This window comes from Octodon degus, unplaced genomic scaffold, assembly GCF_000260255.1.
Source record: "Octodon degus isolate 3935 unplaced genomic scaffold, OctDeg1.0 scaffold00107, whole genome shotgun sequence".
Classification (NCBI taxonomy): Eukaryota; Metazoa; Chordata; class Mammalia; order Rodentia; family Octodontidae; genus Octodon; species Octodon degus.
This window is the reverse complement of record NW_004524683.1, coordinates 2,831,765-2,850,015: the sequence shown is the minus strand read 5'-3', so window position 1 is coordinate 2,850,015 and position 18,251 is coordinate 2,831,765. Positions and strand designations below refer to the sequence as shown.

General features: G+C 37.6%; 1 protein-coding gene across 1 annotated transcript in view; it reads left to right on the top strand.

Moving 5' to 3' along the window:
• CUNH1orf185 (chromosome unknown C1orf185 homolog) overlaps nt 1-18,251 on the top strand; it is a 51,019-nt gene that overhangs the window by 4,308 nt on the left and 28,460 nt on the right. Inside the window, 2 exon segments of the mRNA XM_023724284.1 lie at nt 2,105-2,210; nt 8,156-8,291. Of these exon segments, the coding sequence (XP_023580052.1) occupies nt 2,105-2,210; nt 8,156-8,291 (242 nt within the window).

The following is an 18,251-nucleotide window of genomic DNA, read 5'->3' as shown; positions in this document are numbered from 1 at the left end:
CTGGCATGTGGTGCTGGGGGATCGAACCGCGGTCCCTGTGCTTTGCTAAGCTTGTTTCAAGTAGGTGCTTTAGACCACTGAGCCATCTCTCCAGCCCCATGCTTTTATTTCTTCATAAATGTTTAAACCTCAGGACAAGGACTAATTCTTACTTTAATGGCTATTGTTTTTCCCAACCCTTTGCTGCTCCACATGGTATTTCTCACTTATTGGTGTTCAACAGATATTAGTTGAAGTGGAGTAAATGATTTACAAACAACAAAAACCTGAGACTCAAATGTGGTAAAGCTCCAGTCAGTGCTCTAAGTTCTGAAAACACCATAATGGAAAAACTCATTCTATAATAAAGAATGACAGACAACAGATAGAAAACCAATGTAGGAAGACTGTGATATTGACTATTAAGGAAAATCGGGGTGATATTATAAAGTGGGGTATAAACACATTGATAAAAATAGAGGTACTACAAAGAGATTTATACCATTTAAATAAAAGAATCAAAAATTTCATATGAAGTGTCTTTTTTTTCTGATTTTTCTAAGATAGTCATAAATTTTTTAATCCTAAATTTATACCCCAGAAATAGCCAGTGTTATTTTCCTTACAAAAATGTTTTTTCTTATCTTATATTTTATAATATTGAGCTATTATTTTTGTATTTTTAAAAATATTTGAGAAAATCACAAGAGTAAAAGGACAAACACAAACACCCACCTATAATGTTCTCCTAAATGAACAGTCTTTTGGCCAACAGATCTTCACAGTTGTAACTTTTTTTTTAACTGGGAATTGAGCCCAGGACCTTATACTTGCCAGGCAGGCGCTTACGCCACTGAGCTATTTCCCCAGTCCTGTATCTTTGCTTTTGGAGTATTATGGATCTACCCCAGGGCCTCACACATGCTAGACAAGTACTCATCACTGGCACCCTCAGTCCCCTCTTTTTTTGAGAGAAAGTCTCACCAAATTTTTCAGGCTGGCCTCAAACTTACAATTTTTCTGCTTTCACTTTCCTAGTACCTGGAGTTACAGACATGTTCCACCATGCCCTGAAAGAGCTTTAATTTTTTTTAAAGAAATGAAGGCTTACAATGTCATAAGTGTCTATTCCATCCATAATTCCACTCCTCTCGATTCTCCCTAGAGACAACCAATAACATAAGTTATGTGTGTTTTAATACTTTTTATTATCTTTGATTACATAAAAGTATTATTTCAAAACTAAGCTTAGAGAGGTGCTCTCTTAATACTAGAAATTACTTGAGAAGCAAAGTATGAAAACAGAATCTTTATCATGTTTCTCAGTAGTTGGCAATATGTTCCCATCAAAATGCCTTCAAAGGGCCGGTGAGATAGCTCAGCAGACTAAGCACCTACTTAGGCAAGCACAGGGACCAGGGTTCAATCCCTGGCACCACATGCTGCAACAGTCCTGCTCCAAAGTACACTGAGCCAGCCACTAAGACCAGGTGTGTAGTGTGCAACTGTAATCCCAGCACTTGGGAGGCTGAAAACAGGAGGATCACTATGAGTCTAAGTTGTATAGTGAGACCGTGTACCAAATACATTAAAAAAAAAAAAAAGACCTTCAAATAGTTTTATACCATTTAACCCCTTTCCCCAAATAGTGTATTCCTTGGTTGTCTTAAGGCCATTCTGGTTCTATATAGTCTTCTATGAAAGCATTCTATAGTTGCTTTCTGCAATGGTCACAGGTTTTAGAATCTTAATGAAGAGTTGACCAATCTGACTGTAAGTGTCTCTTGCACTGGAGAAGTAGTATTCATAGCTGGACTGGGAGGGAAAAAAAACCCTGACAACAAAAGGAGGAGGTGGGATGTATGTGTAGCAAAACATCTAGGTTTCAAATCATGGAAGAGTCAAAGAAATGTGCTATGGAAGCTAATCTGCAAGACGCCTCCATCATTGTCTAACATGTGGTGCTTCAATTCAGCAGAATTATAGGGGACTAGAATTCAAGTCCAGTTCAATCTCCTGGTCAGCCTCAACACTACACTGTTGTATAATTTAAAACATTCTATAATTTAATTAATCTAGAGACTGAAGATACTTCTATCAAATAATCTTTTATTATTTTTTGTAGGATTGCTTAACTACTTAATTTATTTTCTGGCTGCTTGTGCTGTTAGCTTGGTAATTGGTTTCTTTGCATTGGCGTCAGCTTTGTGGTACCTGATTTGTAAGCGAAGGTAAGATTTATTAAGATATTGAACTTTTTCTCTTAAAAATTCAAAGAACAGCTCTTTCAAATAATATTAAACTTAGACATAGTGGTATATGCTTATAATCTCAACATTTGGGAGACTGAGGCAGGAGGTTATCCACAAGTTCAAGGCCAGCCTGGGCTACATAGTAAGGTCAGAGCCAGCCTAAACTATATAGCAAGAAGGAGTCTCAAAAAAAAAAAAAAAAAACCCAAAATTAAAAAAATTAAAATTAATTAACTATTATAATATTGAATCCATAATGTGGGATTTGGTTGTAGACCCTTTTGTTGAAGAGGGAAGTTTTATATTTTAAATAAACTGAAAAAAGAGTAATATAATAGCAGTTTTGTGCATTAAAAGTTTGAGGAATATCAAGTTTCATTTTATTTTCTAGAAGACATTGCAATGGCAAGCAGGAGCACTGAAACAACACCCAGGATTTGGAGGCAGATTTATTTACATCAATAAGCACTGATCCAGATCATTCCCAGAATATCAAGCCCTGATCTCTAATGTCTAGGGCCTACATGGGATGAGCAAGCAGGAAGTACGGAGGAGAATGGCTTGTCAACTGGGGATTGGTTTATACAGTGTACATCACAGTCACCAGCTGTTTCTAAAAGACAGGAGCAGAACTGGAGGAGGAACTATTACCTGGGCGACTAACAAGATAAATTATATTGGCTGGAGGGGGGCATTTCCTGCTATGTTTACCCCTCCTCTAGTTTCCCAAACAAATCCCTGCTGGGCGTGTTACATGTGATCTTCTGAGACAAGGACTAACTAGAAGCAGTAACATTAGGGTTGTCAGTGATCTTAGGATGGACCCTAGTCAAAGTCCCTAAGACAGAAAGTTTTTCCCCTAGGAGTTTGTGGTTTACTTCCCATATTAAAGAGTTTCCTCCTAAGTAGACTTTGACAAGGGAATGAAGGACTTAATCTGACCTAGAAGAGGGTTCAGTGTTTCTTGGACACATCAAATCTTGGTCAAGTGTTTCACTGATTATTTTCCTCTCTCGAGGCAGCTGTCCGTAGAGTTTAAGGCAAAAAATAAAAACCAGTGCAGCTAGCAGGGGGTAGAGAAGCAAGAACTGGGATAAGCAGACTGAAATGACACAAAAATCACAGGGAATAGGTATGGAGCAATCCTGTGAACTATGTCCTCAGGCTTCAGCTGTGGTCATAGTGAGCTAGAATGGTTGATGGTCATGCCTGGAGGTGATTCCTTAGTACTTAAAAAAAATTAAAACTGTATTTAGTACAAGGTCTCACTATGCAGCTTGGACTCATAGTGATCCTCCTGTTTTCAGCTTCCCCAGTGCTGGGTTTACAGGCATGTGCCCCCACACCCGCCAGCTCAATGTGCCTGGAAATGGGGCCAGCACAGTATGTGGTACCAGGGATTGACCCTGGTCACTGAGCTTGCCTAAGCAGGTGCTTAGTCTGCTGAGCTATCTCGCCAGCCCTGATTCCTTAGTTCATATCTCTAGGAGGAGAATTTTCAAAATTTCAGGATTGTGGTTATCTGACTCAGGCTGGTGCAGGTTTCATTTTTCTCTCAGGAACAGTCATAGTTGAAAGTGCAAGGTTAAATGAGAAGGGGCTGACTGGCTTGGTGAAAAGGAGGTGGTTACTTCTCAGATGAAGAGGAAGCCTCTTCCCAGAAGTGGTAGGAGGACTGGCTTACCCAGGAGATTTCTTCCTATGCTGCAAGTTTGTGCCTGGCCAAAGGGATAAGAGGCAAGAGTCTTAGTGCCCCAGTGATGGTACTAAGGGTTCTTGGTGGCCCAACTGAGGAAGAGAGCCTGGTCTGGCCTAGTCAGAGCCTGTCAGACTGATGAAAGTGCTATCATCTGATCTAGGCTGAAGCTTTTACTCTTCTTATCTTTTAATCTGAATGGGCTGTGTGTGTGTGTGTGTGTGTGTGTGTGTGTGTGTGTGTGTCCATAGTCTTTGTAATTCATAGCTAGAGGATATAGTTGTCTATTGAAGTAGACTTTCTTACATCAGGTGCCTTTTTAAAAGGTAACAATGGTTGATAGGCTTTTTGCCTCCCTTTTTGATATCTTTGAGAGGCACTCTGCTGATTTTAGGTTTTTAGGCAGAGTGAACTTTTGGAAAGACCATGGTAACTCATTTTTCAGGGCTGAGAGCCCAATTTTTTCTCAGTCAAAATGTGGAACTCAGAAGAAATGCTGACAGTCATCTCAGGTAGACCTTACCTGATGCCATACGACCAAGGTAGGCATAGCCATGAAGTAGAAGGTACCAGAGGGAGGGCCAGTGTGGCCGAATGCAGGCAACAACTAGCTGGAACCATTTCAGTTGGCTGGATGTAGACAAATTGGGAACGAGGAGTGAAGCTATAGGTGTTGGGAACAACTGCAGCAGCTGACAAGCATGCCAAGGTGGAATTCTCAAGAAGAATAGGCCTCTTTCTCTCTCTCTCTCTCTCTCTCTCTCTCTCTCTCTCTCTCTCTCTCTCTCTCTCTTTTTTAGATGCAAGGAGCAGTTTGGTTTCATTTTTAAGTCCCTGAAAGCCCTTTTTCCTGCAGTCAGGGACTGTGGGTTTTGACTAATTAATTCCCATTTCTGACTTCCTCTGTATGTGTTCTGTACACTAGAATAATGGTGCCATAGACAAAAGGGCGTGTGTCCCTCAGAGAAAGAGACCATTGAATTGCCTGCCTGGCCAGTCCCCCTAAGTCAAGGGGACTTTGGTTCAACTTAGCTAAGGAGGGTGTGAGGAATCTGTTATATGTCGATCAACACAGAACCACAGGTGACAGCCCATGCAGCCACTGTGACCGGTGCTTCCCAGCCTTGGTGCACAGACAGAGCAGTCTGTTGCTTACACTGACCATTCCACTCATGCATTCATTCAGCAGGCACTCAGAGGTGAAACATTTCAGCCCCCTTTCCCTTGAAGGTGGTCCAGACTAATGAGAGTTGATCAGACTCCCCTTCTGCTCAAACAGAGTAGGACTAAACAGACTAACTGGGGTGCCCCTGGAAGTCTAACCAGAATAAGGTAGATAAGCAGGCAGACAGGCAGACTGCATCCTCCTTCATTTTAGGTCCAATGTCAGCCACTAGCAGGGAGCTAAAAATCCTCCTCCAGATCTGGGAGGGAACTTGAGAAATCTCAAGGGTGCACCTTCTCATTGGGAGCTGGAGGTGTCCTTCCTCCATCTATGAGGGCCATGACCAGTGACCAAAGAAGTGAGCATAATCAGTCTTCCTGGCTGATGCACCAGATACAATGGTTAGCAGAAACACTGAAACAACACCCAGGATGTGGAGGCAGATTTATTTATATCAATGGGCACTGATTGGGATCATTCCAGGAATACCAGGTTCTGATCTCTGGTGGCCTAGGGCTTGCATAGGATAAGCAAGCAGGAAGTACAGAGCAGAATGGCTGGTGAATTGGGCATTGGTTTATACAGCATGCATCATAATGACCAGCCATTTCTAAGAGACAGGAGCAAGTGGAACTGGAAGAGGAACTATTACCTGGGCAATGAACAAACTAAAGTATAGGGGCTGGGAGGTGGCATTTTCTGCTGCAACATGAGCCTAATATAAATTGAAATATAAATACACATTTTTAAAATTCAACTTACAATTTAGTGATTAAAAGCATTACTAAGAAGGGAAGACACCTCTTTAGAAGATGTTTAGGAAGAGAACTAGGCCAGGCATGGTGGTGCATGCCAGTAATCCCAGCACTTGGGAAGCTGAGACTGGAGAATCACTGAGTTCAAGGCCAACCTGAGCTACATAGTGAGTTCAAGCATATCCTGAAGTACATAGCAAGACCCTGTCTCAACAACCAAAATGAGAATTTACAGAATTCTCCTCTATCGTCCAAAAGTAGTCTCTTACCAAAAACAGAAAACAACAACAAACCTGATAACTTAGTTCTTTTCAATTCTAAAATTTGGTGTTCCTGATTCTTAGTGTAGTATTTCCATTGTCTGATGTTTTTTGTTTATTTGTTTATTTATTTATTTAGTACAGGGTCTACAGGGTCTCACTACACAGATGAAACTCGTAATGATCCTCCTGTTCTCAGCCTCCCACATGGTAGGATTACAGGGACGCTCCACCATGCCCAGTCTCAATTGCTGTCTCAGTGTGCCCTGGGGGTGGGGCCAGCACAGCATGCCTGGGATTGAACCCCCAGTCCCTGCATCTGCCTAAGCAGGCTCTTTAGTCTGCTGAGCTATCTGGCTGGCCCTCCCATTGCCTGATGTTTAGAAATTATGAACTGTAATATAATCTTCCTTAGTGTTCCTCATTTTACCTAGTAAATAAGTACATCTCCATCCACACATACAAATTAAGACCAACAAATTATTCACTTATTCATTCTCCAACAACATCTACTGAACATCTGCCACTGTTTTACAAACTGAAGCAATTATTATGAGCAAGTCAGATAAAGTTCCTGTTTCGTAGAGTGTAGCCTAATAATGAACAAATATGCAGAGTGGTTAGGGAATGCCTATATATACATGTAGTTTGTATTTTATTAGTGACCTGAATCTAAAGAAAGAGCTTCATACATGAACACCTGTATGTGTTCTAAACCAAAAGATGTAACAGGCACAAAGACCCCAGCATGTGAGACATCTTGGCCTTATACATTCAACAGAAAGGCCAGATTGAATCATTTGTGGTGAGCGTGGAAGAGGTAGCTAAGAGCTATATGAAACAGGGAGTCATAAGCTAACTACAGTGTGGATTTTCCCATTTACACTCTTGAAAGGTTTTAAAAAGAATGACATCATCATGATACTAGCTGACATAGAATACTCACTACATACTAAGGACTGTTCTATGTGCTTTGTATGTTATCTCATTTAAACTTAGCCTATTGAGGTAGAATAGTATACCATTTTAAAGATTATATTGCTCCTTATAGTTGATTTATATATTAATTACACACCTTTAAACAGGTATAATTAGCATATAATAGAGTATGTAGATTTTAAATATACTATAATGAATTTCAGCAAATATGTACTTAAGTAATAATCACCCGAGTCAAGTTATATCATCCTGGGAAGTTCCCATTATTCTAGTTATAACCACCACAGATTAAATCTACCTGCTCTTGACTTACATGGATTTTTTAATGTCTGCCTTTTTCACTCAATATAATATTTTTGATTATTATAATAATCAAATTTTAACAATCATAATATTTAAATACAAAATTTATGTTGTATTTAACCATGGTCCATTTTTTACTGGTGAGTAGTATTCCACTATGTAAATGAGTATATCCTAGCTTATCAATTATTCTTAAAATGGACATTGAGGTCATTTCCAGTTTTTAGTTCTTAGGAAAATGGCCATCATTAATATTCTTGTATAGATCTTTTATATATGTGTTCAATGACTTCTTGTTAATATTCAAACTGGAGTGCCAGGCATGATGTCGCACACCTGTGATCCCAGCATTCAGGAGGGCTGAGGCAGGAGGATTGCTGTGAGTTCAAGGCCTGGGCTACATATGGAGACCCTGTCTCAAAAAACTAAAACAAAATCAAACTGGAAATATTGAGTAGCTTATTTTACATTCTATGAATAAAACAGATGTAAAAAAATCTAACATATGAGAAAGTATATAGACATATGCTTTTTAGGGGCCGGGGAGATGACTCAGTGGAATAAGTGCTTCCCTGGCAAGTGCAAGGGCCTGAGTTCAATCCCTGTTCACACACACACACACACACACACACACACACACTAATAATAATAATAATAATAATAATAGATTTATGCTTTTAAAAATAAATATACTGTTTAATATTGTTCTGACTTTTAAACCTTCATGTTTAACTATTAGAGAAATGATTTTACTTGGCTTTCCATTTAATTCATGTTTATAATAGTTTCTATAAAATATTTTTCAGAAAAGTGTTTCAAAATTCTACCTTTAAAGCAACCAATGAGAGATTTAGGCAAAGACCACCAAAGGCAAAAATTAAACCCCATCCTGAGAGTGTATTCATTTCTCGAAGTTTTCATACTGCAAGATTCCAATTACAGGTAAAGTATACCTTTTATAGCAGCTTTTTAAAAAAGTTTTTATACTATGTCATTATAATCAGTTTTTAAATTTGAGGGATGGGACAGCCACTGTTGTTGGTGGTGTTTTTGTTTTTTTTTTTAAATTTGAGGGACAATATCATGGAGTCAAGTTTAAATTATCCAAACTAGTTAAGAGTTTATACTATCTAGGAAACCTGAAAAATTAAATGAAAATATACTCCATCTACACTCACTTTTCCATATCTCTAGCCATAAACCTATATTCTCCATATTGGGAAGAAGATAATACATATTAAACAATGAAAGCAAAATTATTTGGTCTATCAGAAGGAAAAAAATTGGAGATGAGAGGTACAGTATTCAGATAACCAGACTATCTAATCAAAACAAGTAATTGAAGTTAATTTGGCTTGGCAAAGATCTAATCTTTTATTTTATTCTGACCTCTGAGTCCCACTAGTGGAGATAGTAAGATATGGCGAGTGTAGTTCACATAAGAAAGGCAGACTATTATATGTATCAAAATAGTATTATATGGGTGAAGTAAAACAAGGCAGAGGCAGCTAATGTATTTGTTTTGCTTAGGTACATCATAGCATTAAACTGTAGCAGTCTCTGCCTTGTTTTACAAATAGAATGTCAGAGTTTCACTGTCTTGACTATTAAACTCAAGTTAACTGAGCTAATTAACACATTATTTCACATACTTGTCATATTTTGTAGTGAGGACGCTTAAAATCTTTCACTGCGCATATGTCAGGAGGCTGAGACAGCAGGATTGCTGTGAGTTTGAGGCAAGCCAGGGCTACATAAGTGTATTGAAGTCCAGCCTGGACTATATAGTGAGAACTTGTCTCAAAAAAACCCCAAAATTTTATTTTCAGCAGTTTTCAAAAATTCAATACATTGTTAATGATGTTCATTATGTAAAATATATTTTTTGAGCTTATGTCTCTTTCTAATTAAGTTTTTCCCCTTGGACCTGCATCCTGGAATCTCCCCGCCTCCTCAGTCCTGGAAACCACCACTCTCTTGTTGCTGTAAGTGCAACATTTTTAGATACCACACGGAGTGATCAGGAGAAATTTATTTTTCTCTGCCCAGCTTGTTGCACTGTGTCTTTCGTGTTGTCACAAATGACAAGAGTTCCATCTTTTTAAAAAATTTTATTCAGGCTTCTTGATAGCCAGTGACAGGAACCCCATTTAAACTGTAATAAGAAAAAATAAATTATGTGAAAAGAGTAAGACAATTCTGACCTCAGCCACAGCCAGTTTTGGCACAAAAGGACATTTTCATATTGTCCCTTTGCCTTTGTGTCAGTTTCTGCCACTTTATTGTACTCTTTCTCTTCACCTCTACGTAGACCTTTTCTGTATGGCAGGAAGATGAACAAGAATATGGATTAATATAATAAAGTGCTAGAATTTCAGTATTTATTCATTAATCTTTTAGAGACAGGGCCTCACTATGCAGTTCAATCTGGCCTTGAGCTCACTTTGTAGCTCAGGATGGTCTTGAGCTTGCAATGACCCTCCTGATGCCTCAGTCTCCAAGTGCTGGGATTACAGGTGTATGCCACCACACCCAGCTCAGTTTCTGTTTTTAAAAAAGCCTTCACTGGAAAATATGACACAAATACAGAAGAATGCACACACTGTTTAAAGAATTAGTGAAGAGAGACAGTGAGTGAGTGAGAGACAGAGAGAGAGACAGAGAGACAGAGACAGAGACAGAGAGACAGAGACAGAGAATGACTCTGCGTGTTGCCCAGGTTATCTTCAAAGTCTTGGGCTCAAGCAATCCTCCTACCTCAGCTTCGTAAGTAGCTTGAACTATAGGCATATAAGTGGAATTTCTATACATATAACCCGGGATAAGAAACAGTATTACCAGATTCTTTGTGATGTTCTGAGTCTCCCATCTCTCATATTCCAATCCCCACCTTCCACTAGGGGGACTAATATCTTGTAAGCACCATTAACCGTTTCCTCACTTTCTTTATAGCTTTACAATAATTTTATAGATTCCTAAACAATATGTTATCAAGTTTTATACTTTTTGAAATCCAAATATGATCTTTTTAATATAGTACTATATTTCTAAGTTGACCGTTCCCGCTGGTACACAGTCACAGATCATTGTTTTTACCATTTAGCATTCTACTGTGTGAATATATCAAGTTTTATGTGGCATGTATACAGTATAAGATATTTAAAATTATTTCCTAAGGATTCTTCTATAGAAAATATGTTCAACAGTGGGAATTGCTGAGCCATGGACTATGTGCATGTTCAAGGTTAGGAAATTTGGAAATTAAATGATTCCAAATTGTTTTTCCAAAGTAGCTTTATCAACACACACATGCTAGTGCATAAATTATACCCTGTCTTCAACAAATATTGCTATCTTAAAATTTATATATTTTTATAATCTACTGGATGCATAATAGTATCTATTTACTATATACCATGGTTTTTTATTTTAGAATTTTTAAAAATACATATCACTTTGCTTTTTGTAGTTTGTTTGTTGAAACAGAGACTTACAATGCTGCACAGGCCAGTCTCAAGCTGAGCAGAAGTCTCACGAATCTCTTGATCTCATACACGCACAGCCTCTTGCCTTACTAGCAACCTGCATCAGAGTCTCATGCTTGTTACAACTACTGAGCCCTCACAGACACATGCTAACCCCAAATCTACACTTCGGTTTATGATTCACTCTTCATGTTGTATTCAGTGGGTTTCAGAAGGGTGTAACAACCTGCATTCCCCATGATGGTATCATTCAGAATAGTTTTATTGCCCTGAAAATCTTGTCTTACTACACCTCATTTCTCCCCCCTTTAATCTCTGATTGTTTACTATTTGCCTAGTTTTTCCCTTTCTGAAATGTCATATAGTTGGAATAATAGCGTGTATAGCCTTTCAGATTAGTATCTTTCACTTGGCAATGTACATGTCATTACCTTCCTCCATGACTTGATAACTCATTTCTTTTTAGCACTGACTAATATCCCATTGCATAGATATGTTACAATGTATCCATCACTTGTGGAAAGGCATCTTGGTTACTTCAGAGTTTGGACAATTATGAATAATGCTGCCAAAAACACCTGTGTAATTTTTGTGTTGACATAAGTCTTCAACTCATTTGAGTAAATACCAAAAAGCATAATTGCTGCATTATACTGCACTTGTATGCAGTACTATAAGAAATTGCTGAGCTACCTTCCAAGGAAGCTATATCAGTCTGCAGTCCCACCAGCAGTGTATGAGAGCTCCATGTCCCTTATTTCCCATCTTCACATCTTCGTTGGTCTGTTCATTTCTTCTGCTCATGTTTTAGCCGTTATTTATTTTTCTATTGTTGAATTTTTAACAATTTTTTGGATGAGAGATTTTTATTAAAAGATATCCTTTGAAGTTATTTTTTTCAGTCTTCTTATTCTTTTTTTTTTTTTTTTTTTTTTTTTGGCAGAACCAGGGATTGAACTCAGGCCCTTGTGCTTGCCAGGGAAGAGCTTATTCTACTGAGCCATCTCCCTGGCCCCTTAGTCTTCTTATTCCTTGATATTTTAATTTTCTAACAAATAAGCTAATTATCTAACACTCATTGTTTCCTCCTGTGTAAAATGCCTATTATCCTCTACTTTTTCATTATAGATTGCTTGTATTTTTCCTATAAAACATTGAAGCCAGGCGTGGTGGTGCATATCTGTAAGCCTAGTGCTCAGAAGGCTGAGGCAGGAGGATCTGAGTCTGAGGCCAGCCTCGGCTACATAGTGAGACCCTGCCTTGAAAAAAAAAATTTGAAAAATGTCTTTATTCTGGAGTCTAATCCTTTTTATGATATGTTAAATTTAATATCTTCATCCATTTTGTGATTTTTCTTGGCACTATTTTTATGTTGTGTTTTTGATGTTATGTTTTGATAGACAAAAATTATACTAAATCTACTTTGCTTTTGCTCTACAAATGGAATTACAAAGTGTTGATGAAAACTCATGTATTTACAACATGGTTTACAGAATATTTGAACTTCTGTCTTTTTTTTAAAATTTATTTTTTAGTTCAGTTTTCCAATCAGTATTACCAGGATTCCGGCCAGAGTGGGAGTCCTTCACTGTTCGTGCCACAGGCTTTCCCACTTTTTTTTTTTTTTTTTTTTTGCTGAACTAGGGATTGAACTCAGGCCCTTGCACTTGCCAGGCAAGGACTTATTCCACTGAGCCACCTCCCCAGTCCCTGAACTTCTCTTTTGAAAGATGAAAAAAGATTCTTTTCAAATATTATTGTCCACTGACTATGCACCTGGTCATCCAAGAGCTCTGAAGGAGATGTTTAAGATTAATATTGTTTTCATATCCATTCTGCAGCCTCTGGGCCAAGGTGTAATTTCAACTCTAAATATTATTGCAGAAATGCATTTCATAAGGCTGTAAGAGGCCATAAACCAATTCCTCTGATGTATCTGGGCAAAGTGCGTAGAGAAACCTCCTGGAAATGATTCATTTTTCAAAATGCCATTGAGAACATTCCTGACTCATGGAAGTCATTCAAAATATTAACATTAACAGGAATTGGAAGAAGTTGTTTCCAAACTTCACGATGACTTTGAGTAGATGAAGACTTCAGTGGAGGAAACAGCTGCAGGCGTGGTGGCTACAGCAAGGGAATGGGAGTTCCGAGTGGATCTTTCATGATAAAATTCTCATGGATGAGGAAGTGCTCCTCATGGAAGGGCAAGTGAAGTGGTTTCTTGAGCTGTAATCTACTATTGGCGAAGTTTCTGTGGACATTGCCGAAGTGAAAATGAAGGATTTAGAGTGTTATATAATCTTAGTTGACAAAAAGCAGAAGCAGAATTTTGAGAGGATTGAAATTTTGAAAAAATGTTCTGCTGCAAGTAAAATACTGTTTAATAGCATCACATGCTACAGAGAAATCTTAGGAAAGGAAGAGTTTGTCAGTGTGGCCCACTTCATTGTCTTTTCTTTTTTTTTCTAATTCTGGGAACCCAGGGCCTCATGCATGCCAGGCAGGTGCTCTATCACTGAGCTGCATCTCTAGCCCCTCATTGTCTTACTTTAAGAAACTGCCAGAGATGGGTATTCCATTGCCATTAATATATTGTAGGTGCATGAATTCAGAAAAGTAATCCAATATAGTCCAGTAGTCTATAATAGTAGTGGGTTATCCGCAGGGCTGGCAATGTCAGAAGTTGTTGACATGAGCCTTTTACAGATCAGCATATTAATATGGCTTTACTTTTTATACCTCATTTTTATACTTTTCTGCTGAATGGTTACCTGTTTTGAAACTGTCTTATTGCTACTTCTTTCTCAATAAAATTATTAAAAAAGAAAAAGAAACTGCCATAGCCACTCCAACCTTATACAACCAGCAGCCAATTAGTCAGCAGGCATCAAAGCAAGATCTGCATTTTCCCTCAGATATACTATTATCAATTTTTTGTGACTTTGTACATCTTTGCATATTTTTATTTGCCACCCATGTACTTGCTTCTGTAAGGCCTTTGTTTAAATTTCTTATATATTTTCTAATTGGTTTGCTTTCTTACCTTTGGATTTAGAGCTCTGTGATGGTTTACATCTAAAATGTCCTCAAAATTCTCACGTGTGGAAGGTGATTGGATCACGGGGCTACTCATGCACTGCTGAGGCCAGTAGTTGTGTGCTGTTACGAGGTGGTACCTGGTTGGAGGTGGGTCACAGGGGACATGACCTGGAAAGGTTTATTCCTGTCCCTGGCTCCTTCCTTCTCAGCACAAGCAAAGCACTATTTTACAGTGCCCTTTGCCATCCTGTTTCTGTGCTGGACCCAGCCAACCATGACCTGAAAATGGAAGCCAAAGTAAACTTTTCTCCTTTAAGTTGCAGGTGTTGGATATTTTTGCCTGTGATTTAATGTGGCTAAGACAAGTTCTTTTTATTTTATGAGGGTTTTCAGTTTTTTATTTCAGCCTCTCAAGTACTGGGATTATAGGCATTCACCACGATGCCCAACCAGCTTCCTTCTAGTAGTTCTGATGTGGAAACAATTGGGTTTCTTTATATCATTGATGAAAAATATCACTTTCATTTTTCTAATATTTATGCTTTTATTCTCACATCTTATTGTATCTATCTTATTTTAGAGAAAATACATTCAACTTTTCACCATTAGTTAAGGTTTAAGGGTTGTAGTTCAGTGGTAAGACATACAGCTGGGCAGTAATGGTGAATGTTTTAGAGCTTCCAATGATACCAACAGTGCACTGCAGCATACCTGCCACAGGTTGGCCACCACTGATCCTAGCATGCTTGAGGCTCTAGGTTTGATTCCCAATACCATAAAACAAGTAAGAATAAAATAAAATACCAAGTTAGCTTTGAGATTTTTGTAGATACATGTTATCATGTTGAGGAAGTTCCTTTTTATTCCTACATTCTTTGCTTTGTTGATTTTAAATAATGAAATGCATAGAATTTTCCAAGTACCTTCTATACATCTATTGAATATTTGTGTAGGTTTTCTCTTTAATTTTTAAAATGTGCTTTACTTTGAATTTCAATCTTGTATAAATCCCACTGGGTTAGATTGACTAAATTTTTGGGGGGCTTTGGTTTTGGTTTGGTTTGGTTTAGTTATTTTGATTTTTCCGAGACAAGCTCTTGCTCTATAGTTGAGGCTGACCTTGAACTCATAATGTAGCCCAAGGCTGGCCTTAAACTCATCGTGATCCTCCTGCCTCAGTCTCCCAAGTATTGGGATTACAGGCATGCACCACCACACCCACAGATTTACTAGTACTTTTAAAAAGATTTTTCATCTATGTTTATCCATGTTCCTGAGGAATGTTGTTCTACAATTACTTTATCCTGGCATGTTTATTGGTAAAGTGTTTTGCGCTCCTGTACTTTCTCAAAAACTTTTATTTTTAAAATACTTTTTAACTTTAATTGGCACATAATAATTATATGTATTTATGGGGAAACTGATATTTCAGTGCATGTGCACAATGCTGAGGTTAGGCTAATCAGCATATCTGTTACTTTAGACATGCATCATTTCTTTATCTTGGGGCCAATTAAAACCTCTATAATAGCTATTTTTAAATAGTCAACAAATTATTGTCAACCATAATTATTTTACTACACTATGGAACATTAGAAGTTACTCTTCCTACTCACCCATGTCCTTGAATCCAATGCACATCTTTCCCAGGCTCTAGTAGCCACTAGTCCAGTCTCCACTTTGAGACCAACATTTTAGTTTCCATAAATAAGTGGGATCACAAGGTATTTGTCTGTCCACACCTGACTTCTTTGTATGTGTGCCACATTCTCTTTCTCTCTCGATCAGCACCAACATTTATTCGATGTCTAGAGCTGCAACAAATATGCAAACGCAGATGTCTTCTTCACTTTAATTTCTTTTATTCATGTTAATTTGAATATGTTCCCAGGAGCAATATTCCTGTATCATGTAATAATAGTTCTAGTTCTAGTTTGTTTTGTTTTTTTTACAAACTTTCATAGCCTTTCGTAATGGCTATACTATCTTACTTTTCCACTGAGTTTATGAGAATCATTCTTTCTCTAGATCTTTGCTAGCATTTTTAAAAATCATTTTTATACAGGCCATTTAATCAGGTGGAATGACATCTCTTTGCTGTTGTGATTTGCATTTCTCTAATGATTAGTGATATTGAGCATTTTTCTAAATACAGTCAACCCACAGAGTGGTAAAAAATTTTGCCAGTTATTTCTCAGACTAATAGTAAAGATTAAAAAGGAACTAATATCTAGAACACATAAAGAATTTTTAAAATCAGACTACCCAAATTAAAGACCCATTCAAAAATGGGCATTTGATATTACTACACATTTCTCAGATAAGGAAGTACAAAAGACAAATAAATGTATGAAGAAATGTTGAGCATCACTGGTCCTTTGAGAAATACAATCTAAAACACTGAGATTTCATCTCACTCCAAAATAAACAGCTATTATCAAGAAGTCAACCAATAACAAATGCTGGTAGGGATGTAAGGGAAAGGGAACTTTTCTCCAGGGAGTGTAGACTGGAACAACCACTGTGCAAATCAGGGTCGAAATTCCTCAAAATACTAGGACTAGAGGTTCCATTGGACTCAGCTATTCCTCTTCTTGGGTCTTCCCAAAAGAATTAAAAGCATCACATTATAGTGGTATACACCCAAGTTTATAGCAGCATAGTTTGTGATGGCTAAATCTTGGAAATAACCCAAATGCCCATCAACAAATGAGTGAGCAAAAGAGATTTTTTTTTAATACAATAGAGTACTACTCAGCTATAAAGAAAGACAAAGTTCAGATATTTATAGCTAAATGGATGGACCTTGAGGCCATACTCTTTTTTTTTTTTTTTTCTAGAACCAGGGATTGAACTCAGGCCCTTGCACTTATTCTACTGAGCTATAAGGCCATACTCTTAAGTGAAATAAATTGTGTAAATATTGCAATGTCTCTCTGGTGTGAGAAACAGAAACAGAAAGAACCAAAATGTGCAATAAATATTGTGAAATTGGAAGAAATTGTTCAAGAGGAAAGGTTGCTAGGGAGGGAGAAGGGAGAAAGAAAGAAAGGGAAAAGAAAAAAATGAGAAAAGAAGGATATAATGGAAACAAAGCTTTGCAAATAAGGAGAGGAAGAGGAGTTGAAGGGAGGGGAGAGTAATGGGGAAAAACAGAAACCAAGATGTATCATGTACAGGTACAAATTTCCTATGATGAAAGTGATACTTATGTATATCTAAAATGTATCAATAAATTTAATAATATAAAAAAATACTGTCATACCTTGGCACTCAACTGCTTCAAAACTTGTTCAATTTGGTGCTCAATGTCTTGTCTGTCTGGTGTTCCATGGGCAGGCTAGAACTTCATGTTGATTGCCTTGTAACTCACTGCCCTTTCCAACCAAAACAGTTTGGTATTCATTGTTGTTATATATCTCGCCTTCCAGAAGCATTTGACATTGAGCGGTGAAGTGCCACAGTACACTTTGGCCATATGTTCTTTGAAAAATATCTATTTTGGCCACTTATTCATGTTTTAATTACTATACTTTTTTTTTCTTTTTGCTATTGCTGTTGAGTTGTTCAAAGCCCTTTTGTATTCTGGAAATATTTCCACATCAGATGAGCATTTGCAACTATTTTCTCCCATTCTATAGGTTGACCGTTGATTATTTAATATACTGTACAGAAGCTTTTTACTTTGATATAATCCTATTTTGTCCATTTTTCCTCTTTTTGCCTGTACATTTGAAATCCTATCCAAAAAATAAATAAATAAATAAATAATATTTGCCAGACCAATGTCCTGAAATGCTTTCCCTACATTTTTCATCTAGTTAGTAGTTGCAAGTCCTCAACTTAATTCTTCAGTCCACTTTGAGTTGATGTTTGCACAGGGTGAGAGTCACAGAGACCCAGTTTTCCTAGCACCATTTACTGAAGCGATTGTCCCTTCACCAGTGTATGTTCTTGCTGCCCTCAGCTGCCCAGCTGGGAGGCTGAGATGGGAGGAGCCTTTGAGGCCAACCTGTGCAATGTAATGAGATCTTGTCTCAATAAAATAAAGATCACCGAACTTGGGTCCTTGTGCTTGCCAGGCAGGTGCTTAGACTGACGAGCTATCTCTCCAGCCCCAACCACTGCTGTCTTCCCCAGAATCACAGAACAAACTAAGCTGATGAATGAGGATATCACTGTACTTGTAGAATGAGGACATTCTCATGTTTCGTACAGAATAGTTTTCAATTTCAAAAAAATTTTTTTAAGATTGATACTGTTTCATAGAAATCTTCAATGACCTTTTTTTTTCTTTTCAAAGTTTTATTGATAAACATATAGCAATGAGACAGTTTCAAATCAAATCGAAAGTACAGTTTCAACAAATAATACA